This window comes from Gavia stellata, chromosome 32 (genome assembly GCF_030936135.1).
Source record: "Gavia stellata isolate bGavSte3 chromosome 32, bGavSte3.hap2, whole genome shotgun sequence".
NCBI lineage: Eukaryota > Metazoa > Chordata > Aves > Gaviiformes > Gaviidae > Gavia > Gavia stellata.
Window position 1 is genome coordinate 3,554,388 of NC_082625.1, and position 22,919 is coordinate 3,577,306.

The 22,919-nt window shown below is 70.1% G+C and overlaps 4 protein-coding genes across 5 annotated transcripts in view; 2 read left to right on the plus strand and 2 right to left on the minus strand.

The window, feature by feature from the left end:
• SH3GL1 (SH3 domain containing GRB2 like 1, endophilin A2) overlaps nt 1-851 on the plus strand; it is a 28,553-nt gene extending 27,702 nt beyond the window's left edge. For both annotated transcript variants that reach the window (XM_059831667.1, XM_059831666.1), the window contains one exon: nt 496-851. In XM_059831667.1, coding sequence (XP_059687650.1) covers nt 496-692 — 197 coding nt within the window. In that variant the 3' untranslated portion in view covers nt 693-851. The remainder of the gene's footprint in view (nt 1-495) is intronic.
• Nucleotides 852-3,018: 2,167 nt separating this feature from the next.
• MPND (MPN domain containing) lies at nt 3,019-7,108 on the minus strand. The gene is made up of 12 exons (XM_059831638.1): nt 7,102-7,108; nt 5,410-5,636; nt 4,840-5,317; nt 4,684-4,768; nt 4,479-4,575; nt 4,281-4,353; nt 4,126-4,202; nt 3,876-4,044; nt 3,724-3,794; nt 3,548-3,637; nt 3,213-3,305; nt 3,019-3,122 (listed from the first exon to the last, which is right to left on the minus strand). The coding sequence occupies exons 1-12, from the start codon at nt 7,106-7,108 to the stop codon at nt 3,036-3,038; spliced, it is 1,554 nt and encodes a 517-aa protein (XP_059687621.1). The 3' UTR covers nt 3,019-3,035.
• A 391-nt stretch (nt 7,109-7,499) lies between these two features.
• On the plus strand, nt 7,500-13,451 carry STAP2 (signal transducing adaptor family member 2). Its single transcript, XM_059831639.1, has 11 exons — nt 7,500-7,596; nt 8,170-8,243; nt 9,268-9,363; nt 9,780-9,836; nt 9,928-10,082; nt 10,207-10,347; nt 11,373-11,442; nt 12,425-12,521; nt 12,847-13,056; nt 13,132-13,203; nt 13,393-13,451. Exons 1-11 carry the CDS (start codon nt 7,500-7,502, stop codon nt 13,449-13,451), a joined length of 1,128 nt encoding a protein of 375 aa, XP_059687622.1.
• Nucleotides 13,452-14,077: 626 nt separating this feature from the next.
• FSD1 (fibronectin type III and SPRY domain containing 1) lies at nt 14,078-19,692 on the minus strand. The gene is made up of 13 exons (XM_059831795.1): nt 19,672-19,692; nt 18,339-18,434; nt 18,103-18,234; nt 17,924-18,025; nt 17,316-17,338; nt 16,986-17,107; nt 16,312-16,521; nt 16,037-16,135; nt 15,748-15,907; nt 15,578-15,657; nt 15,112-15,363; nt 14,344-14,432; nt 14,078-14,233 (listed from the first exon to the last, which is right to left on the minus strand). Exons 1-13 carry the CDS (start codon nt 19,681-19,683, stop codon nt 14,123-14,125), a joined length of 1,488 nt encoding a protein of 495 aa, XP_059687778.1. The 5' UTR covers nt 19,684-19,692; the 3' UTR covers nt 14,078-14,122.
• Nucleotides 19,693-22,919: the final 3,227 nt, after the last annotated feature.

A 22,919-nucleotide genomic window follows, 5' to 3' on the forward strand; every position in this document is an offset into this window, starting at 1 on the left:
ACTGATGTCTAACCCCATTGTTGACTAACTGATGAACTACACGACAGCTCTCGTCTCTGGAGGAATAATGTGCCTTTTCTAATCTAATTTAGGTTGGAGTTTAGCTTAGCGCAGAGGAAGTCCAGGCGGGAACAGGCAGCATGGAGTGCTGGAGGCAGGGGTCTGCTTTGGGAGAAGCTCATGAAGGACGTGGTTGCAGCAAGAAAGCAGAGGAACTAGTGAGCTAAAAGCCAGTGAGAAGTTTAAACTGAGTTAATGCTTTACCATCTGGGGGCAAAGTGAAGGGCCAGTTTCTCCCGGGCAGGGCAGAGCCGGGTAGTGAAACCAGTTGTGCAAGCCCCAGCTCTGGCAGAGCCGATGATCCCGCGCTGTGCCCGGATCTGCCATCCGCCAGCGCGAGCGGCAGGAATCCCCGGCGTCGGCAGACCCGGGGGCTTGAGGAAGGGGGTGTGCGGGGTGGTCTGGCTCACCTCTCCCCCTAACCTCTCCCCACAGCCCCCCTGGACCAGCCCTGCTGCAAGGCTCTCTACGACTTTGAACCCGAAAACGACGGTGAGCTGGGCTTCAAGGAAGGCGACATCATCACCCTGACCAACCAGATCGACGAAAACTGGTACGAGGGCATGATCAACGGCCAGTCGGGCTTCTTCCCCCTCAACTACGTGGAAGTGCTGGTTCCGCTACCTCAGTGAAACGGCATCGCTCCCGTCCCCCCTCCGCTCGCACGGGGCCGAGCCTCCATTCCACCTCCATCCTGACACTGGCCCTCTCCGGCGGCGGGGCCGTGTTATCTCTGCGTCACCTCGGGGCGAGATTGCCACCAGGGAACAAGCCAGAAGGGTCGAACGGCCCCCCCCACCCCCCTGTGAATTTGGTTATTTTAACTTTTTTTTTTTTTTTTGTCCTTCTGGTGCTTGAACTTCGGTACTTTGCGCGCCCTGCCAGGTCCTCCCCGGCTGTACGATTGTCGCAGGCCTCTCCCTGCCCAGTTCTTGTCTTTCCTTTGGGTCAAGCATCCAGATGAGCCAGGTGGGAGAGCTGGGATGCATCCTTCGTGCTGAGCATCAGCGCGGGGAGACGCACGGCCCAGTGGCAGGGGGCGAAGGAGCCCCCAGCCTCACTGAGGGGCAAACCCTTCGCCCTCCCCACCCCGTTGAACACTACCCCTCTCCCCGCGGATGCCCAGCCTCCCTGCAGCCCACCGCCAATGCAGGACCCCGGCTCTCCCCGCTCCCGGCGGCTCCGGGCAGGGATGCCGTGGCGCAACAACACTACGACACCCATCAAACACTACGCCAGCCCCGCGGCGTGGGTGCTGAGCCCTGCCTGGGGCTCTGTGCCGTCCCTCCCCACCCTGGAGGGACAGAGCAGGGTTGTCCCCTGCCTGCTGTCAGCCCTCTGCACCCTCCCCGCAGAGCTCGACTCCGCAGGGGCTGGCTGCTCCCTTTTACCCTTGATTTTAAGTATTTTAAGCCAGGTTGCTTCTGGACCCTGGGCTTTTCCTACTACAAACTCTACAGAGTCTGTCAGAGCTGGGGGATAATTTCAGGGGGGGGAATTAGGCCACAGCCTGGGGTCTACCCACCGTGGGGCAGAGCAGGTCGTGGCTCCTCTGCCCCGAAGGCTCTGCACGTCCTCTCCCCGGGGAGCCGTCAGCACCCCAAGCCGCAGGACCGGGGCTCGCGGCTGCGGGGCTGGAGCTCGACTGATCCTCACGTGCCTTTCCTGCGCTCCCCACCTCTGCCCCACAGCGACCCTCCTTGCGGGGGGAGCAGCGTGCCCCTCTGCCACCGGGTTTGGTGGGAAAAGGTACCCTACATCTCTGCGCCATTCCTGCCACCCCTTAGCCCCGAGCCTCCCCCCGTGTCCCTTAGCATGGGGCTCAGGATGGGGCCCGACGGCGGCAGTGCTCGCCCCATCTCTCACTCGACTCCGTGGTTTTCCTTGCTAGAAAAGTGGTCTCTTCCCCCCTTCCTCAGCCTTGGCCGGGCTCCGGCACCTCTCCTCGGCTGGAACCATCCCTGCCTGGCCGGGGGACCGACCCCCAGCTCCGCACCGGGCCCGTGCTGCAGCGTGTCCCTGTCCCTGCTGCTCCCGGCTCCTGTTACAGTTACACAGCCCCTTTTTAATGATTTTAACCGTGCATGTCGATGTATGTCCGATCCCTTGCCACGCTCCGAGCGGGCTGACCAGTGACCCCAGTCCCAGACGCGGGGGGCACAGGGCAGCTCCCCCTCGCTCCCAGCAGCGCAGGGAGCCCAAGGGACCGGTGTTCTCGGGGTCTGCGCCTCTCTCCGCTCCCCGCTGGGGACCGGGGTCACGTCCAGGGAACGCTGGCTCCCGCTCAGGTGGATTGAAATGCGTTTTGTCAGCTGGGACAACTTGCTAGACCTTTTTTTGTAATGGTTTCTCCTGGTTTTTAGGGGAAAAAAAGACGACCCACAAATCTCGACTTGTATCTCTGAATGAAAGTATTAAATGTTTTCTTCTTTCTAATGGCCGCGTCCTCTCTGTGAGTGCGAGACTGGGCTCCGGGGGGGCCACGGCGGGATGGAGGAGCAGCCCCAGATGAACATCCCCCTGATTCAGCCCCGAAAACCAGGCAGCTGGATGGTGCCTGCAGCCCGCGAGGCCACCAGCACTGTCCCGCACCTCAGCGCCAGCAAGATGTCCCCAAGCCAGCGGAGCCGCACACTGGCCACGTCTCAGGAACTGCTCTTTAATCAACTACCACTTCCACAAACAACTTACAGCCGAGACTCCCACCACCACCACCACCCTCCCCTCCACCGCTGCCCCGGGGCCGGCACAGCCGTGGGACACCCGGGCGGCCGCTCTGGGGCAGGGCAGGAGCCAGTGGGGTGCCGGGACCCCTCGGGCGAGCTCCCTGGAGCAGCGGGCGATGCGGTGTCCCCGCAGCGCTGCCCCATGCCGGGTCTGGATGAGCCCCTCGGGCTGGGGGGGCTGCCGAGCCGAGCCGAGCCCTGGCTGCTGGGAAGGCACCTGGTCCGAGTCGAAGCGGGGCTCCCAGCCCCTCAGCTGCTGAGCTTGAGGAGGCTGTAGATCTGCTCCAGGATGTGGGTGAAGCTCTGGTCTTTGGGGGTGCGGGAGGCCAGGGAGCCCTGAGAGGGGGACGCAGCCCAGTTAATGAAAACGGGGGGTGGCTGGAGCTCCCTCCCCACCCAGCCCAGCGGAGGAAGCCCCCTCCTCACCTTCAGCTTGTCCAGGTAGGTCTGATCCTGACTCCACGGCTCCTGAAACTTCACCAGGTCGGGGGCTCCCTTATAAAACTCCACCAGCAGCGTCTGGGGTGGGGGAGAAGGGGGCTGCAGGCACCGGGACTGCCCCGGGGTCGGGCACGTGGTCCCCTGCCCCTGCGGCACCGAGACCTCGGCAGCACGGCGGGGATGGAGAAGGGATTGTCACCGTCACCGGGGCTAATGGCAGGACAGGGACGGGTGGTGGAGGCCCAGCCAGCCCCCGACGGGGTGGGGAGTTGTCCTTGCTGGGGTGGACAGGGTTTTTGGGGCGCCCACCCCACGCTAACCATCTCCTGCAGGACGTCGTTGGTGAGGAAGCCGTCCTGGATGTAGGCCACCTCCACGTCCATGGGGATGCCGTAGTCGTTGGGACGTTGCTGGAAAATGGGGGAGCCAGGATCACCCCACGGCACTGGGGCCACCCCCACCCCTAATACCCGCCCCAGGGATGGCGACCGCTTACCTCCGGCGGTGGCATCACCCAGAAAGGCGCGATTTTGGACTCCACGCCGGGGTTGCCGTGATAGTAGGGTCCTGGGGGGGGACAGATGGGGCTGATACAGCGGGGGGGAAGCAGCCCCAGCATCCCCGGGACCACGGGGACGGGGCTCTTACCGCAGATGAGGGCCAGGCAGGGCTGGAAGCCGTTGCCGCTACCCTGCAGCTTGAGCTGATAATCCATCTGCGCGTCGATGTCGTGCAGGGAGGGCAGCGCGGGGCCGAAGGGGTGGCTGTGGTACCAGCCCACCAGTGACAGCCCACGCAGGAACAGGCTCTGGCAGATCTGGGACGGGCAGACGCCGTGGGTCCGGGTCCCCCGGAACCCCCAGGACCCCCCGCTCCGGCCATCCCGCGGCGGGTTTACCTCCTCCTCCACGGCACCGGCGGCCTCGGCATCGCCCAGGCGGGTCCGGCACGGGAAGGCTCGCAGCACCGTCAGCACTGCGAGGGGGGGGCACAGGGGTGAGTGGCTCTGTCAGGGGCTGGGGGGGCCACCCACCCCCCCGCCCCGCTACCTACGCTGCGTGTTGGTGTCCCACCGCCCGCCCAGGTAGCCCACCACTTCACTCCGCGTCAGGTGGCTGTGGAAATCCTAAAGGAAAAGGTTAAAATCAACAGTTTGGCCCCAAAATGACGCCGGGGACACAGCCCTCCCTGCGGGTATCCCCGGTGGCATCAGCGGTGTCCCAGCCTGTCCCCCCTGGGGAGGGGACGCACCAGGAGCAGGAGGACGTTGCTGGAAATGGCCACGTTGAAGGGCTGGAACTTGTTGATGGCGGCGAAGGACGTCACCTCCACCAGGGTCTGGGGGTTCCTGGAAGAGCCGCAGCCCCACTGCCACAGCCGCCCCCGGCCCCTCCCGCACCCATGGGCCGGCGGGGGCACCCATGGGGCTCGGGTCCCCGTCCCCGTCGCACCCTACCTGGCCGAGTCGCGGGTGCCCAGGGTGCAGTAGCGGACAGGCACCCGGGGTTTGCTCTCCAGCCTTTTCCCCGGGGGGCCGTGATCTGCAAAGCACAACGCCCCGTCACCGCTGCCGGGCTGCCCAGGGTCCCCCGGGACCCCCGTGACACCTTACCCGTCCCCGCCGGCTCCGCCAGGCTCTTGCACTGCTGCTTCTTGCTCTTTTCCTCCGGTTTTTTGGTAGCCACCGGCTCCGGCACGGGCGTCCGACCCTCCCTCGTCGCCTCCTCCTCTTCCTCCTCGGGCATCTCCTCCTCCTCGCCCTCGCTGGCCAGGCTCTGCGGGCAGCACAGGGCTGGCATCCCGCCCCACACACACATTGGGGGGCACCCATGGGTCCCGGGAAGGGGTTCCTGACCCACCTCCTCGGCGGGCGGTGCGTTGGGCTGGTGCTGGCGCAGCCATGCGGCTTTGTACTGGTCCAGCTTCTGGCCCTTGTAGCGGACGGACGCCCAACCGCACCCCGACTTCTTGGCGGGGTTCACCAGGCGCTTGCAGTGGGTGGCCCAGGCGCTGGGCGAGTTGAAGACCTGCCCCGTCTCCTGCCAGGTGATGGTCCCGTCCGCCCCCAGGTCCCCCACGAACTTCTTGCCCTGGGGAGCGCGGGGTGAGCCGGGGAGGCACCTGCCAGTGCTCTGTCCCCCGTCCCTGTCCCCCGTTGTGTCCCCGCAGCGGCCGGGCTCACCAGGTAGTAGATGGAGAGGACGCCGCGGGCCGGCTCGAGGAGCCCGTCGCGGAGCAGGACGCGGAGGGTGATGCCGCGGCGGGTGAGCACGGCCCCCCGGGTGCCCCCCGCCGCCTTCGCCCCGCTCCCAGCCTCCGGCTCGGCCTCCGCCTCGTCCAGCCCCGGCTCCAGCTCGTCCTCGTCCTCCTCCAGGCACTCGTCCCCGCCGGGGGAGGCGGCCGCCAGCGCTGTGGGATGGGACACGCCACGTGGGGTCCTCCCCGGTGGCAGCACCCATGGGTGTCCCCCCTAGAGCGCCCTTGGGTGTCCCCCCTTCGTGTCTGCCTGTGGATGGGGACACTGGGACAGGGATGCACAGGGACACGGGGACAGGAAGATGGAGACATGGGGACGTGGGGACACAAGCACACAGGGACACAGGAAGAGGGGACACAAGGACATGGGGGATGGACACAGGGACAGGAGGACTCAGGGACAGCGGGATGGGGGAGAGGTGACCCAGGGACAGGAGGATGGGGGACATGGACTCAGGGACAGCGGGACAGGGGAGAGGTGACCCAGGGACAGGAGGATGGGGGACACGGAGAGGGGAACGGGGGGAGATGCGGTGGTGTGAGGACACAGGGACATGACAACAGAGGGCTGGGGGACATGGGGACATGGCTGGGGGACACAGGGGCTAGGGCACGCAGAGCTGTGGGGACATGGCTGGGGGACATGGGGACACGGGGACGAGGCTCTCCTGGCCCAGCAGGTCCCCTGAGCCTGGGCTGAGCCCAGAGGGGTGCGGGGGGGGGGACAGGGCCCCGGGGGGAGCACAGCCCAGCCCCTGCTGTGGTCCTGCCCCACGCGTGTCCCGGGGTGTCCCCACCCCGTGGGTGCCCCGGGCTGTCCCCATCCCCACCCCATGCCATGCCCGGGGTGTCCCCACCCCTGCCCCGTGGGTGCCCCGGGCTGTCCCCATCCCCACCCCATGCGTGTCCCGGGCTGTCCCCATGCCCGCCTCACACGTGTCCCGGGGTGTCCCCACCCCGTGGGTGCCCCGAGCTGTCCCCATCCCCGCCCCACGCGTGTCCCGGGGTGTCCCCACCCCTGCTCCGTGGGTGCCCTGGGATGTCCCCATCCCCACCCCACGCGTGTCCCGGGGTGTCCCCACCCCTGCTCCGTGGGTGCCCTGGGCTGTCCCCACCCCACGCCATGCCGAGGGTGTCCCCACCCCCGACCCGTGGGTGCCCCGGGCTGTCCCCATCTCCGCCCCACGCGTGTCCCGGGCTGTCCCCACCCCTGCCCCGTGGGTGCCCCGGGCTGTCCCCATCCCCACCCCACGCCATGCCCGGGGTGTCCCTCCCCCGTGGGTGCCCCGGGGTGCCCAGCCGCTCGCAGGCGTGCACCCCGAGTGTCCCGCGTGTCCGTGCCCACGCGTGTGCGTGGGTTAGTGTGTGCGTGTGCGCGCGCCAGCACGCGCAGCTACACCCGTGTGCGGGGGGGGGGGGGGTGGTGTGCGGGGTGCGGGGTGTGCACGCAGGTGCATCCGCGTGTGCGGACGCTGCGCGGGGCGGGGGGGGGTCGGGGCGTGCGCGCCTGTGCGCCTGTCCCCGGGCGGTGCGGGCGCCGGGTGCGTGTGTCCGTGCGTGCGTGCCCGGTGCGTGCCCGGTGGGTGCGTGCGTGGGGGCGGCGCGCGCCCGCCGGTACCTGCCATGCTCCGCTCCCGCCGCTCCCGCCGCTCCCGCCTCCCCCGGTGCGCGCGGCGGCGGCGCCACGTGATGGGGCGGCCCCGCGCGCCCCGCCCCGCCCCGGGGGGGGGGACGGGGACACCGGCACCGGGGCGGGGGGGCGGACACGGTCGAGAACCTGCTGCTGCGGGGGGGGGGGGGGGGCGGCCCTGCACCTGCCGCCCCGGGGGGGACGCGGGGACACAGACCCGCACCGGGGCCCTGCCCCCCCCCGCCGCCGCCCCGGGGTCCGCGCCCGGCCCGGGACACCCGCCCGCTGCCCTTCGCCCCGGCCCGGGGCGGGGCCGCCCGGTGCCCGCAGCCCGGGGGGGGACCGGCCCGGCCCGGCGGCACCTGCGGCTCCGGCGGCGGGCGGACATGGCCCGACCGGTGCCACCGCCCCGGCGGGACCGGCCCCGGCCCCGGCACAGCTACGAGGGCTTCGTGGAGAAGCGGGGGCCGCGGGACAAGGTGGGCCGGCACCCCCCCGGACCGAGCCCCGGCACCCCCCGGGACCGATCCCCGGGACCCCCGGACCGAGCCCCGGCACCCCCCGGGACCGACCCCCGGCACCCCCGGTCCGAGCCCCGGTCCCCCCCCGGACCGAGCCCCGGCACCCCCCGGGACCGACCCCCGGCACCCCCGGTCCGAGCCCCGGCACCCCCCGGGACCGATCCCCGGGACCCCCGGACCGAGCCCCGGCACCCCCCGGGACCGACCCCCGGCACCCCCGGTCCGAGCCCCGGCACCCCCCGGGACCGATCCCCGGGACCCCCGGACCGAGCCCCGGCACCCCCCGGGACCGACCCCCGGCACCCCCGGTCCGAGCCCCGGTCCCCCCCCGGACCGAGCCCCGGCACCCCCCGGTCCGAGCCCCGGCACCTCCCGGGACCGACCCCCGGCAGCCCCGCGACCGAGTCCCGGCACCCCATGGCACTGACCCCCCCGGGACCGACCCCCCCCCCCGCCGCCCGGGGCCGCGCCGGTGCGTCCCCGCGGGGCCCGGTGTGCCGGTGCCGGTGGCGGAGCTGAGTGCCGTCCTGCCCCCAGGGCTACCGGAGGGTCTGGGCCGGGCTGCGGGGGCTCACGCTCGCCTTCTACGGGGGGCCCCGGGACTGCGAGGTACGGGCGGGACCCCCGGGACCGGGACCCCCGGGACTGGGACCCCCGGGACCCCCGGGTGGGCTGTGCTGGCCGGGACCCTTGAGATTCCCCCAGGGTGGGACCCCGCTGTGGGACACCCCCCCCCGAGGCTGGAGACACCCCCGGGGTGGGACCCCCATGTCTGGGACCCCCTCAGGGTGGGCACCTCCAGGCTGGCACCGCTGTGATGTCCCTGGGCTGGGACCCCCAGGTGGGACCCCTGGGATGGGACCTGGGGGTGGGACTCCCAGGCCAGACCCCCCCAGGGTGGGACCCCCAGGTTGGGACCCCTGAGACCCCTCCAGGCTGGGACCCCCCCTCCTGGGTCAGGACCCCCTCAGGGTGGGGTCCCCCAGGGTGGGACCCCCAGGACAAGAAACCTTTGGGTGGGTTCCCCCAGACTGAGATCCGTGGGGCTGGGACCCCCAAGGTGGGACCCTGGGATTGGGACCCCACCCCTCTAGGCTGGGACCCCAGAACACCCCTGGCCAGCCCCCCCCCCCCAGGGTGGGACCCCCAGGACAAGAACCTTTGGGTGGGACTGGGTGGGTTCCCCCAGGCTGGGACCCGGGGATCGGGGTCTCCCCCCGGCCGGGACCTCAGACACCCCTCGGCCAAGACCCCTTTAGGGTGGACTCCCCCAGGATGGGACCCCTGTGCCTCCCCCCCGCTGGGACCCCCGAGGTGGGACCCCCCTGGATTGGGGGGCCCCTCCCCAAGGCTGAAGAGACACCCCTGGGCCAGTAACCCCTCAGGGTGGGCACTCCCAGGCTGGGACCCCTGGGACTGGGACCCCCAAGGTGGGACCCCTGGCTTGGGACCTTTGGGTGACACTGGGGGGGGGTCCCCCAGGCTGGGACCCCCCATGGAGGTGAGGGTGGGAGCCCAGCCTGGGGCAGGGTGAGGGGCAGGGGGATGGGGGGGTGGTTGGCCCGGGGGGGGCTGAGGCCTGGCAGACTCGTGTCCGTGGTGGGCGGGGGGGCCCACGCTTGGGTGCCCCCAGCCCCTGGAGGTGCTGGACCTGGGCGAGCTGGTGGCCGTGTGGGCCGAGGGTGGGGGCCTCGTCCTCCGACTGCGGGGACAGGAGGTGACGCTGAAGGTGAGGGGCACCCCATGGGGGGGCACTGGGGGTGTTGGGGGCACAGGGTAGCGGAGGGACATGGAGGGCATGGGTGGGGGGGGGGGTGGGGGGACCCAGTGTCCTTGTTGGGGGACAGAGGGGTCTGGGGGGACGGGGGACATGGGGGGGGCACAGGTGGGGATGTGGAGGGGGACAGGGCTTGGGGGCTCAGGGGGACACAGGGGCACGTGGGGGGACAACAGCCAGGACTGGGGGGCACGGGGGGCAGGATTTGGGGGTACAGCGGATGCATAAGCAGAGGGAGAGGGTTATGGGGCAGGCTTAGGGGGATGCGGCGGCTTGGGGGGTGGGGGGGGCACAAGGGACAGGGTATGGGGACACAGAGGGTGCGGGGGCCAGGCCACCTTCATGTCCCCCCCCGCTGTCCCTGGCAGGCGGAGAGCCGGGAGGCGCAGGAGATGTGGCGGGGATTCATCCTGACCATGGCGGAGGTGGGCACGGGGCGCTGGCCCCGGGGGGTCCCGGTGGCGGTGACCCGGGGTGCCGGTGCCGGTGACCCCCCCCGTGCCCCCCGCCCCGCAGATGAAGGTGCCCACCGACCTGGCGCTGCTGCCCGGCCACGTCTTCCAGCTCTCGGAGGCCCTGCGCGAGGAGCGGGACCGCAGGGCCACCCCGGGGTCCCCCGCCACCCCCAGCCCCCCGGCCACCCCCAGCCCCCCTGAGCCACCGCTGCCACTGTGAGTCGGGTGGGGCGGGGGCCCTGGGGGGGGTCTCCATCCTCACTGGGGACCAGCATGGCTTGGGTGGCATGGCTGGGGTGGCCTGACGTGGCTGGGGGTGACAGGGCAGGGCTGTCCCCAGGGTGCCCGGCTGCTTCTTCGAGGTGACGCGCCAGGAGGCCGAGCGGCTGCTGGAGCGGAGCGCGGAAGTGGGGAACATGGTGCTGCGCCCCGGAGGGCACGGCCGGGGGGTGTCCGTCACCACGCGCCAGGAGATGAACGGGTGAGCGGGGGACGCCGGTGGGGGGACAAGGGATGGGTGGCATCGTGGCACAGGTCCCTGTGCGAGGGGTGTCCCCAGGGTTTGGGTCCCCATGCGAGGGGTGTCCCCCCTGGGTGTGGGTCCCCGTGCGAGGGGTGTCCCCAGGGTTTGGGTCCCCATGCGAGGGGTGTCCCCCCTGGGTGTGGGTCCCCGCGCAAGGGGTGTCCCCAGGTTCAGGTCCCCATGCGAGGGGTGTCCCCCCTGGGTGTGGGTCCCCACGCAAGGGGTGTCCCCAGGTTCGGGTCCTCGTGCGAGGGGTGTCCCCCCTGGGTGTGGGTCCCCGTGCGAGGGGTGTCCCCAGGTTCGGGTCTCCATGCGAGGGGTGTCCCCCCTGGGTGGGGGTACCCATGCGAGGGGTGTCCCCAGGTTCGGGTCTCCATGCGAGGGGTGTCCCCCCTGGGTGTGGGTCCCCGTGTGAGGGGTGTCCCCAGGTTCGGGTCGCTGTGCAAAGGGTGTCCCCCCTGGGTGTGGGTCCCCGTGCGAGGGGTGTCCCCCCAAGGTGAGGGTTCTCCTGGGGGGCAGGTGCCAATGTGAGAGGTGGCCCTGGGTGTGGGTCCCCATGACAGGGGGGTCCCCAGGGTGGTGGTCCCTGTGTGAGGGGTGTACCCCCAGGGTGAGGGTCCCCACGTGAAGGGTGGCCCCAGGGTGAGCGAGGGTCCCCATGGAGTGCAGGTGCCAATGAGAGGAGCAGCCCTGGGGCACGGGTCCCATGGGAGGTTTGGCCCCAGGGTGGGGGTCCCTGTGTGAGGGATGCCCCCAGGGTGCAGGTCCCTGGGCAAGGGGTGGTCCCACTGTGAGGGTCCCCGGGCAAGGGGTGTCCCAGGGGTGTGGGTCCCCAGCAAGGGGTGTCCCCAGGGTGCAGCTCCCCATGCGTGGGGTGGTCGCAGGGCGGTCGCAGGGCGAGGGTCCCCATGTGAGGGGTGTCGCCGGGGCGCATGTCCCCGTGGGAGGGGTGGCAGCCCCCGCTGACGCAGCCCCTGCGGCAGCACGGTGCTGCTGAAGCACTACAAGGTGAACCGCGTGGACCAGGGCTACGTCATCGACGTGGACACGCCGGTGAGTGACGTGGGACAGAGCTGGGCTGGCCCTGGGGACAGGGACCCCCCTCCGCGGGCACCCACCTGAGCCCCTGGGATGGGCCCCACAAGGGCTGGGACCCCTGGGCTGGGATTCAAGGGATTGGGACCCCCAGCAGCTAGGGCACTTGGGGCCTGGGACCCTCGAGGACTGCCACCCAAGGGACTGGCACCCATGGGGTCTGACAACCCCAAGGCTGGGTACCCCTGGGCCCCGCCCCCCCAAGATGAGGATTCCTGGGAACTGGGCCACCCAAGGCTGGGACCCCCAAGGGACTGGGATCCCCAAAGGACTGGGGCTCAAGGGACGGGGACCCCCAAGGGACTGGGATCCCCAAAGGACTGGGGCTCAAGGGACGGGGACCCCCAAGGGACTGGGATCCCCAAAGGACGGGGACCCCCAAGGGACTGGGATCCCCAAAGGACTGGGGCTCAAGGGATGAGGACCCCTAAGGGCTGGGACCCCCAAGGGACTGGGGCCTCCAAAAGGCTGGGACCCAAGGGACTGGGACCCCCGAAGGACTGGGACCCCTCAAGGCTAGGATCCCTGGGAACTGAGATCCCCAAGGCTGGGACCCCTAAGGAACTGGGACCCCTAAGGGGCTGGGACCCAAGGGACTGGGACCCTCAAGGGAATGGGACTCCCTAAGGGCTGGGACACCCAAGGATCTGGACCCCCCAAGGCTAGGATCCCTGGGAACTGGGACACCCAAGGCTGGGACCCCTAAGGAACTGGGACCCCTAAGGGGCTGAGACCCAAGGGACTGGGACCCCAAAAGGACAGGGACCCCCAAAGGGCTGGGGCACAAAGGACTGGTACCCCTAAGAGACTGGGACACCCCAAAGGGCTAGGACCCAAGCGGCTGGGACCCCCAAAGGCCTGTGGGGCTGTGGGCAGGGAATGGGGGGCTACAGTAGGGACCCATGGGGGGGTCCCCGAGTGATGCCGTGTCCCCCCCCAGTATCGCTGCTCCTCGCTGGCCGAGGTGGTGCAGTACTTCGTGGAGAGCAGCAAGGGCAGCCTGCAGCCCCTGCGCCGGGAGTACAGCCGGCGGCTTGGTGGGCACGGGGGGGCTATGGGGGGCTATGGGGGGACTATGGGGGCTCAGCGGGTCCGGGGGGGTCTTGCAGGATGGTGTTGGGGGTGTTGGGAGCAGTTACGGGGGGCTGGGGTGGTGGAGGGCATCTCGGGGGGGGGGGTTGGGGTGCTTGGGGGATGGCTGGAGAGTTGCATGAGTGTTGGGGTGCTGCCGGATGGTATTGGGGTGGGGCAGAGCTGTTGGGGTGTCGCAGGCTGGCACTGGAGGTCGGGGGGGGGTTGGGGGGTGTTAGGGGCAGGCAGAAGGTCTGTGACGCCCCCCCCTCTCCCCCGGCTCTGCTCCAGAGTTCGTGGAGACGGATGGTGAGAACGGGGAGAAGAGTCAGGGGGTGTGCGAGCCCCCCCCGGCCGCCCCCACGCCCCAGCCCCACAGGTTCCGTGCGCTGAAGCCACCCCTGAGCCCCCATCGCCCTGCGCTGCAGCCCCCGGGGGGGTCTGGAGGACCCCCCCCACGTGGGGCCATCCCGGAGGAGCAGATCTACATGAATGAGCAGGGTGAGGCCAGCTGGACTTGGGGAAACTGAGGCAGGGAGGGGGCACCCCCATGTTGACCCCTCCCCTTCTCCATAGGTGAGCGAGACCCCCAGAGCTCGGCACCCCATCCTGCCCCCCGCCAAGCCCTGCTGCCACCCCACGACCATGGTGAGGGGGGGCCCCGATGCCTGGGTCCCACTGCTGGGGTGGGGGGCCACGGGGGTGTGCCAGGATCCGGACGCCTGGGGCCCGTCACCGGTTCTGGGGGTGATGGGGGGGGAGTGGTGGAGCAGAGCGGTTCCTCTGGGGTCAGTGGTGGGGGGCGGAAAGGGAGGTCACCCCCCCACCGTGGCACAGGCATGGTGGAGGAGCTCGCCAAGAAGCTGCAGCTGCGCCGAGCTCTCATCGAGGACTGACGGGTGCCAGCGTGGGGGGGCCCCCCAGCTGCACCCCCCCCCCTTTGTGCCAGGAACCGGCTGGGGCAGCGGTGCCCCCCCGTCCCCCGTGGCAAAGCTGCCGCCAGCCCCCCCCGGCCTGGGCACCCCTCTGCGCAGGGGGTGCCCCTAGGGCTGGGGTGGCACTGGGGGGGGCGTGGTGCAGCAATGGACCCCCAACCCATATATTTGGGGGGTATCGCCCCAGGCACCATCCCAAATAAAGTCACTGCCCCCTCAGCGCCGTCCCGGGTCCTCGCGTCGCGGGGTTGGCACGGGGAGACCCCCCCCCCCCAAAATAACTCCCTTCCCCACCTTGGGCTGGTGCCACCCAGCGCCCCGTGCCCCAGCCACTACCGCGTCACACCGACATCCCAATTTATTCTTCAGGCCAGAAGCAGCTCTCGATGGTGAGGGGCGACGTGCCCAGCCCGGTGCCGGCGATGGCGGGGGGGGGGCATGGCACGGAGTGGGGGGGGGTCAGCTGGCAGGGCCGTGGGTGCCAGTGCACCCCAGCTCTGGGGGCTGGCACAGCCCTGCCAGTGCAGCGTATGGGGGGGGGAATTGGTGGGGGGAGAATTGGGGGGGGTGGGGGGGTGGGTGGGATACATTCAGTGCTCTTGCCTGGGGGTGCCCGCGGGGGGGGCACAGCTCTAGGGCAGGCTGGCGTTGGAGCTGCTGGCCGTGCTGTTACGTTTCTGGAGACATTTCACCGCGCTGGGCACCTGCAAGCCCGAGGAGACGTGGAAGCTGCCGCACCAGACCTGCGGGCACAGGAGCGCGGTTGGGCTAGGGGGGCTGGCACGGGGATGGGGGGGCTGAACCCCACCGCTGGCAGCCCCGGAGGAGCTGCCAAGTCCTGCCTGCCCCTTACCGTGAAAGCTGGCAGCACCGGTTGCGTGAACTTGGCCTTGAAGGTGTGGAGCAGCTGCTTGGTCCTGGCATTGTAGAAGGACAGGAACCCTGCGGGCATGGGTGGGAGGGTGCAAGGTGGGTCATAGGTGGGCACAGAGCTTGCAGACCCCCAGCACAGTGCCAACATGGTGGCAGCAGTGCCCATGGTGGACACGCTGGTATCCATGGTGGTGGTGACGACCATGGTGGTCTTGCTGGTGTCCATGCTGGTGGCAATGCCCATGGTGGTGTCAGTGCCCATGGTGGACACGCTGGTGTCCATGGTAGTGGCAGTGCCCATGGTGGACATGCTAGTGCCCACACTAGTGACAATGTCCATGGCGGCGGCAGTGCCTATGGTGGACATGGTGGTGCCCACGCTGGTGGCAATGCCCATGGTGGTGGCAGTGCCCATGGTGGACACGCTGGTGCCCACACTGGTGGCAGTGCCCATGCTGGACACGCTGGTGCCTATGCTGGTGGTAATGCCCATGGTGGTGTCAGTGCCCATGGTGGACACGCTGGTGCCCACACTGGTGGCCGTGCCCATGCTGGACACGCTGGTGCCCATGCTGATGGCAATGCCCATGGTGGTGACAGTGCCCATGGTGGACACGCTGGTGCCCACGCTGGTGGCAGTGCCCATGCTGGGCACACTGGCGCCCATGCTGGTGGCAATGCTCATGGTGGTGGCAGTCCCTGCGCCCACCCCCAGCACTGCCCCATCCCCGCCCCATCCCACACCCACCTTCGTGGAAGTTGCAGTAGACGCCGATGCAGTCGGGCACGGGCACGTCCAGCACCTTGGCCTTGTTGGCGTGCTTGGCGCTGAAGCTGACCTGCAGCCAGTTGTTGAGGTGGAGGCACCAGGAGGCCGAGGTCTTGCCCAGCTGGTCGAATTTGCCCAGGCTGCGATATGCCACCCCCACGCCGAAAGCTTTGCTGTCCCGGTCGTACCGCACCTCCCAGTAGTGGTCGTCCCCATCGATCAGCGTGTCACCTGCGGGCACGGGGCATGGCTCTGCCTGGTGCACCCATGGGGTGACCCACCCTGTCCTCAGCCCCGCCAGATCCCTCCGGGTGCCCCATGCCCACCTACATCACCCCCTGCGCCCTCAGGGTCACTCTTTCCCATCCATGTCCCCATCCCCTCCCGCACCCCTGGGTGTCAGCAGGGTCCCCACCAGCACCCACTGGGTGCCCCCGGCTCTCACCCAGAACTGTGTAGGACTCGGCGGTGAAGCGATCTCTGCCCCCACGCCCCGAGGGCATCCTCTTGGGCGACTGCACCACCCTAGGACAGACAGACGCCGGCAAGGAGAGCTGGGTTGGCATTACCCGGGGCAGGGTGCAATGCTGGGGTGACAAGGGGGGGTGACATTACCTGGCAGGCGAGTTGGCAGGCGATGCCGTCCTGCCCTTGCCGTCCTTCTCGCGCGCCTTGACGTCCTGCACCTTGCCACCCGTCGCGTCCCACTCCACGCTGAGCTCCTCCACCCGCAGGTTCTGGTGGCACGTGCTGGCGTCCAGCCGAAACATGAACGCTGGGGACAGCCACCGTCAGCATGTCCCCCCCCGCCTTGCCTGGCACCGAGGGGCCATGGACCCCTGGCGTACTTGGGAAGGGGCAGCACAGGGGGGTGACGGGTGCCCTGCCACCCCCCAGTACCCACCTCTTGTCTCCAAAGTGACCGGCTCGGAGAACTCGCCCGCCACAGCCTTGTTACATGCCCGTACCCGAAAATTCATGTACTTCATGTCAAACTTCAGCCCTGCGGGCACAGCAGGGTCACAAATCAGGGCACGGGAGGGACACCGCGACCCCCATGTCCCTTACAAAGCCTGGCACTGCCACCCAGCCTCCTGGGACAGCCCCAGACCCCTGCCACCTGCAGTGCCCGCTCCCGGCCTGGCACATTTGGGGCTGGTTTTGTCCCCGTGCCCTCACCGGAGAGGGTGTACTCCGTGCCCTTGATGCCCTCGACCACCATCCAGGGCTGGTCCTCCTTGGCGCGGGGCGGCCCCTCGAAGTTGGTCCTGCGGTACTCCAACACGTAGTGGTCGATCTTGCTGTCCTCGTCGGGCATCCTCCAGGCCAGCGTCACACAGTTATCGGCCACCAGTGACTCCGCCAGGTCGATCTCAGGGGTGCTGGGCACTGCCCGCGGGAGCAGCCGTGCCAGTGTCCCCCCCCGCTGCAGCCCTGCTGCCAGCCAGGGTGTCCCCAGCACCCCCAGGCACCCCCGGGGCACCCATAGGTCCCGTGGGCACGGCCCCTTACAGACCCCAGGCATGGCACCTGCAGGACCCATGGGTACAGCATCCAAACCTGCTCATCCCTCCATCCCTGGCACCTTCTTGCCCCTCTGGATGGGGTACCACAGGGTACCCCAAGCCTGGCACCCCCCTCCAGCTCCTCACCCCATCCCTTGGCACCCAGCAGACCCCTTAAACCCTGGACCCCCATCCTCGTGCTGACCCCTTGCCAGGCTGGCACAGCCCTCTGTGCCCTCGGCACCGCCCTTCCCTCGCACCAGGAGAAACCCACCCACTGTGCCCTGTCCCCCCCACTGTGCCCTGTCCCCCCCCGTGTCCCCGTCACCCGCTGCCCACGGGTGCTACCTGGCAGGAAGGCGAGGGCCTGGAGCAGGCGGCGTTCCTGGGCAAAATCCACCATCAAGTGGCTCATGTTGTCGCTCACCTTGGCCTTGAGCGAGAGGCGGAAGGCGGGTGCCATCGTCACGCTGCCCGGGGGACACGGGGACGAGGGTCAGCGGGGCCGGGAGCCAGATGCCCACCCAGCCCTGACTGCTCGCCCCCCACCCTGCGTGGCCGTGGGGAGGTGGGGAGGGTGGGCAGAGCCACCCCAGCACCCACGGGGCCACCCGCCGCGGGGCCCTGGCTGGGAGGAGGGGGGGGTTAGTGGGACTGGGGGGCACGGGGGTGCCGTACCTATCCTTGATCTGTTTGGCAGCCTTGCGAGCGCGGAGGAAAAGAGGAGGAAAAAAAAAGAGCAGATGAGACAGCAGTGCCAGGAGCCAGCGCGGTGCAGCGTGCCCGGACCCCCGCTCCGGTGCCAGCGTGGCAGAGCGTGCCCGTGTCCCCGCTGCGGTACCCAGCAGAACAGCATCCTCGCAGCCCCGCTGCGGTACCCCACGGCACAGCAGCCCCACAGCAGTACCCCATGGCACAGCATCCCTGCTGCGGTACCCCACGGCACAGCAGCCCCGCTGCGGTACCCCACGGCACAGCAGCCCCACGGCACAGCATCCCATACGCCCGCCGGTGCCCCCCGTGTCCCTGCCATGCTGTCCCTTTGTCTCAGGTGACAGGGGGCACCGGGCAGCTCTGGGCAAGCAGGGGATCACCCCGGGGGGGCCTCCGTGCGCCCACCCAGCCCCGCAGCGGGCACAGCCAGCCCAGCGTTGCCCCAGTGCCCAGCGCAGAAAGAAAGGAGGGTGCCCCCCCGGGGTGAGCGCAGCCCTGGGGTGGCATCGAGTGGCCGGCAAGGGGGGGGTCAGGTCACCGCCAGCGTGGGGGGCAGCCGGATAGGGACTCACCTGGGAGAAGTCATGGTGGTTGGCCGTCCCCAGGGCCTGGTTGGCCGCCTCCAGCAGCTCCTCCGAGCTCTCCAGGGCCTTGGCGCACGCTGCCAGCTGGGCCTGGCGTGGGGAGGGGAGAGGGGCAGCGGTGGGCGAGGGTGCCGGTGGGAGGGGGGGCACGCAGGGCAGGCGCTGACCTGCAGCTCGTAGGTGCGGCTGGCGCGGTCCTGCTTGATCTTCATCAGCATCTCGTCCTTCAGCTCGTCCAGCAGCGCGTACAGCGACTGGAACTCGCCCTCCAGGTCCTCCTGCGCCCGCGACGAGTTGGCCTGGTCACAGCGCCCGGGGTGTTAACGGGTGCCACCCCACCCTGGGTGCGGGACCCCGGGGTGGGGGTCCCCGGGGGGAGGGCAGTGGGGGGTCCCCCCGGTACCTCCACATTCTGCATCATCTGCTTGAGGGAGTAGATGAAGTTCTGGATCTCCTCATTCTTCACGGCCAGGGTGGTGATGATCTTCCGCAGAGCCTCCTGCCCGGCCCCCCCCGCCCGCAGTCAGCACCCCCGGGGCCCCCACCGCCCCTCGGGCCCCCCCTCGGGCCCCCCTTGTCCCCGGCGGGCCCAGGCGTGCCAGGCACCGCAGGGACCCAGCGCCGGGGCTCTGCCGGCATGGCGGGAGCAGGATGACTTGGCAAGTGTCTGCGTGCGTGTGCGAGCGGAGTGAGGGCAGCGAGGGGGGACAGCCCTGCTCCCCTCCTGCACCTCTCCCTCCTGCACCCCTCCCTCCCTCCTGCACCCCTCCATCCCTCCTGCACTCCTCCATCCCTCTTCCATCCCTCCCTCCTGCACCCCTCCCTCCCTCCTGCACCCCTCCCTCCCTCCTGCACCCCTCCCTCCCTCTTCCATCTCTCCCTCCTGCACCCCTCCCTCCTGCACCCCTCCCTCCCTCCTGCACCCCTCCATCCCTCCTGCACCCCTCCATCCCTCTTCCATCTCTCCCTCCTGCACCCCTCCCTCCCTCCTGCACCCCTCCCTCCCTCTTCCATCCCTCCCTCCTGCACCCCTCCCTCCCTCCTGCACCCCTCCATCCCTCCTGCACCCCTCCATCCCTCTTCCATCCCTCCCTCCTGCACCCCTCCATCCCTCCTGCACCCCTCCCTCCTGCACCCCTCCATCCCTCCTGCACCCCTCCATCCCTCTTCCATCCCTCCCTCCTGCACCCCTTCCTCCCTCCTGCACCCCTCCCTCCTGCACCCCTCCCTCCCTCTTCCATCCCTCCCTCCTGCACCCCTCCCTCTTCCATCTCTCCCTCCTGCACCCTTCCCTCCCTCCCACTTCCCTCCATCCCTCCTGCACCCCTCCCTCCCTCTTCCATCCCTCCCTCCCGCTCCCCTCCATCCCTCCCTCCTGCACCCCTCCATCCCTCCTGCACCCCTCTCCCTCTTCCATCCCTCCCTCCTGCACCCTTCCCTCCCTCCTCCTTCCCTCCCTCCCTCCTGCACCCCTCCATCTCTCTTCCATCCCTCCCTCCTCCATCCCTCCCTCCCTCCTGCACCCCTTCCCTCCTGCACACTCCATCCCTCCCTCCCGCACCCCTCCTTCCCTCCTTTGCCACCCTTAACCCCTCCATCCTCCAGACCTTCATCCCCTCCGACCCTCTTCCCCATCCCTCCCCCTCCTCCCCCCCCATCCCTCCCCCTCCCCCCCCCCGTCCATCCCCCCCCCGTCCATCCCCCCCCATCCCCCCTCGCCCCCGGCCCGGCCCCACCTGGTCGCCCATACCGGGCCGGCCCCGCCGCCGCTCGGCCCCGCCGCCACCAACAAAGGGGGAGCGGCGCCCCCCGCCCCGCCCCTCCCGGCCGCGGGGCACGACGGGAAGCGTAGTCCGGCCGCCGGCACCGGCTGGGGGCGTGGCCTTGGGCGCCGCCCCGCGGCATGCTGGGAGATGTAGTCCGGGGGGTGCGGGGGGGGCCGAGACCCCCTGGGGCTGCCCCCCCCCCCCCAGCAAGGGGGAGCCTGAGACCCCCCCCGGGAACATGGGCCCCCCCGGAGAGGGAGACCCGCTGACCCCCTCCCAAAGCAGCTCCCCCCGGGCAAGGGGGGCCAGGAGCCCCCCGGGTCTGGGGACCCCCCACCCCAAGGCAGGAGCACCCCCAGGGACGGGGCGCCCTGCAGCCGCAGGGGTGCCGGGGTGGGGGGCACTGCCACGCTGGGTCTGGGTGTCTCCCAGTACGGGACCCCCGCCCGCCCAGCTCTCCCTGTCAGGCCGTGGTGGGACCCCCACCCCGCCCCAGGGTCAGGACGTGTCCCCCTCCGGGGGGGTCCCGGCGGGGTCCCCAGTGGCACGTCCCTGCAGGTGGGGCCAGGCTGGAGGTGACCAGGGACCCTTTGCCCAGGGTGGGGGCCCGAGGCGGTGCCATCCCTCCGGATGGTGTCCCCCATCCCTGTCCCCATCCTGGTCCCCGTCCCCATGCCGGCTCCCATCCCCGTCCCCATCCTGGTCCCCATCCCCATGCCAGCCCTCATCCCAGTCCCCATTCCAGTCCCCGTCCCCACCGCAGTCCCCACCCCGGTCCCCATCCCCATGCCGGCCCTCATCCCAGTCCCCATTCCAGTCTCCATCCCCACCCCGGTCCCCATCCCCATGCCGGCCCTCATCCCGGTCCCCATTCCAGTCTCCGTCCCCACCCCGGTCCCCATCCCCATGCCGGCCCTCATCCTGGTCCCCATTCCAGTCTCCGTCCCCACCCCGGTCCCCATCCCCATGCCGGCCCTCATCCTGGTCCCCATTCCAGTCTCCGTCCCCACCCCGGTCCCCATCCTGGTCCCCGTCCCCATGCCGGCCCCCGTCCCGGTCCCCATCCCCATGCCGGCCCTCATCCCGGCCCCCGTCCCCGTCCCCATCCCCATCCCGGTCCCCATCCCCATCCCGGTCCCCATCCCCATCCCCATCCCCATCCCCATCCCCATCCCAGTCCCCATCCCCATGCTGGCCCCCATCCCTGTCCCCGTCCCCATGCCGGTCCCCATCCTGGTCAGCGTCCCCATCCCGGTCCCCATCCCAGTCCCCGTCCCCATGCCGTCCCCCATCCCTGTCCCCCTGCCCTGGGCTGCGCAGCACGGTAGCAGGAAGCCGTGGCGTCACAGCGAGCCAGCCTGAGTGACGGGGGGCCGGTACGCTGCGGAGCCAGCGGCGTTTTGGGGACGAGGGCAGCTTGAGGTCAGGGACCCCTTGGGGACGCGGACCCTCAGAGCGGGGTGGCCGTGCTGGCGTGGGGATGCGGGGGCTCGGGGTCCTCATCCTCCTCCTTGGCGGTGAGTGGGGGGACAGGGCTGGCTGGGGGGGACAGAGGGGACAGTGCCTGGGGCCCTGTGGCCAGGCTGTGGGGGTGGGGACAGGCTGTTTGGGGGGCACTGGGCTCAGGTTGGCCCCTGTGTGACGGTGGCCGGGACAGGGGGGCTGCTGGGGACGTGTGTCCTGAGGGGGGACCGGAGAGGGGTTGGGGCCACAGAGGGAGGGACAGACATGGGGACAGGATGGGAATGGGCGGGTGGACGGAGGTGGGTGACATGGCTGTGGCAGGGGAACGGGATGGAGGCAGTGGGGACGGATTGGGGGATGTGGGGAGGGGACAGGACGGGGTCAGATAGTGTGTGTGGTGACAGGATGGGGACAGCGGGACATGCACAGCAACGTGTCGCTGGAGGCAGCGGCGAGGGGGGGACGTGCAGGCAGCAAACATGGCTCCTGGTCCCTGGGGTGCCCCAGCACCCTCAGCCCCATGGGTGGCCCTGGGGACCACCGGGGTGGCAGGTGACAGCCCCCCGTAACCCTGACCCTGTTCCCGGCAGCGGGCGCCCTGCAGGTGAGCCAGGATCCGGGCGAGGCGTGGGTGACGGCGGGCAGCGGGGTGGCCCTGGGGTGCCGGGTGCTGGTGGCCAAACCCTGGGACCTGCTGCGGCTCGAGTGGGTGAAGGACGTGGGGCGCGGGGTGCTGTGCACTGCCCGCCTGCGCCCTGCCACCCCCACCGCTCCGGCCCCCTGCTCCCCCCGCCTCCGCCTGGCCTGGCACCCCCCCCGTGCCACCCTCACCCTCCGCCAGGCGCGGGGGGACGACGCCGGGCGCTACCTCTGCCGGGTCACCCTGGAGATCCCCCACCACGACACGGCCACCGGCAATGGCACCCTGCTCCGCGTCACCACAGGTACCCGGGAGGGGCCCCTTGCTCTGCCCCGTCTCCCCAGGGACTCTCCCGGGGCCTTGGTGGGGTCCCTGGGACACGGCGTCATGGTGGGGGGTGATGAGGTCCCTGGGAGGTGGCATCACCGTGGGGTCCATGGAGGGAGATGCCCGGTGGGTTTGGGGTGGCCACAGTGCAGGAGGGACGGGGAGAGGGACGGGGACAGGGACAGGGATGGGGAGAGGGATGGGGACAGGGACAGGGACAGGGATGGGGAGAGGGATGGGGAGAGGGACGGGGAGAGGGATGGGGATGGGGACAGGGATGGGGAGAGGGACGGGGAGAGGGATGGGGAGAGGGATGGGGAGAGGGATGAGGAGAGGGATGGGGAGAGGGATGGGGAGAGGGACGGGGAGAGGGATGGGGACAGGGACAGGGACAGGGACAGGGACAGGGATGGGGAGAGGGACAGGGAGAGGGACGGGGAGAGGGATGGGGAGAGGGACAGGGATGGGGAGAGGGATGGGGACAGGGACAGGGACAGGGAGAGGGATGGGGACAGGGACATCCCTGACTGCTTTCCCCTCACTGGCAGCAGCTGATGGAGGACACCAGGCAGGTAAGCGTGTCCCTGCTGTCCCCTCCATCCCAGCGCCCACGTGCCCGGGTGCCAGGGGTGCCAAGACGGTGGCCCCAGCTGGGTGTGCTTGCAGGGCTGGTGTGGGGGCTGGCGGGGGCCCTGGGGGGCACGGCCCTCCTCCTGGGGCTCGCCCTCCTCCGCCACCGGCGCTGGCGCAGGAACTCAGGTAACCCTGTCCCCAAATACCCCGTCCC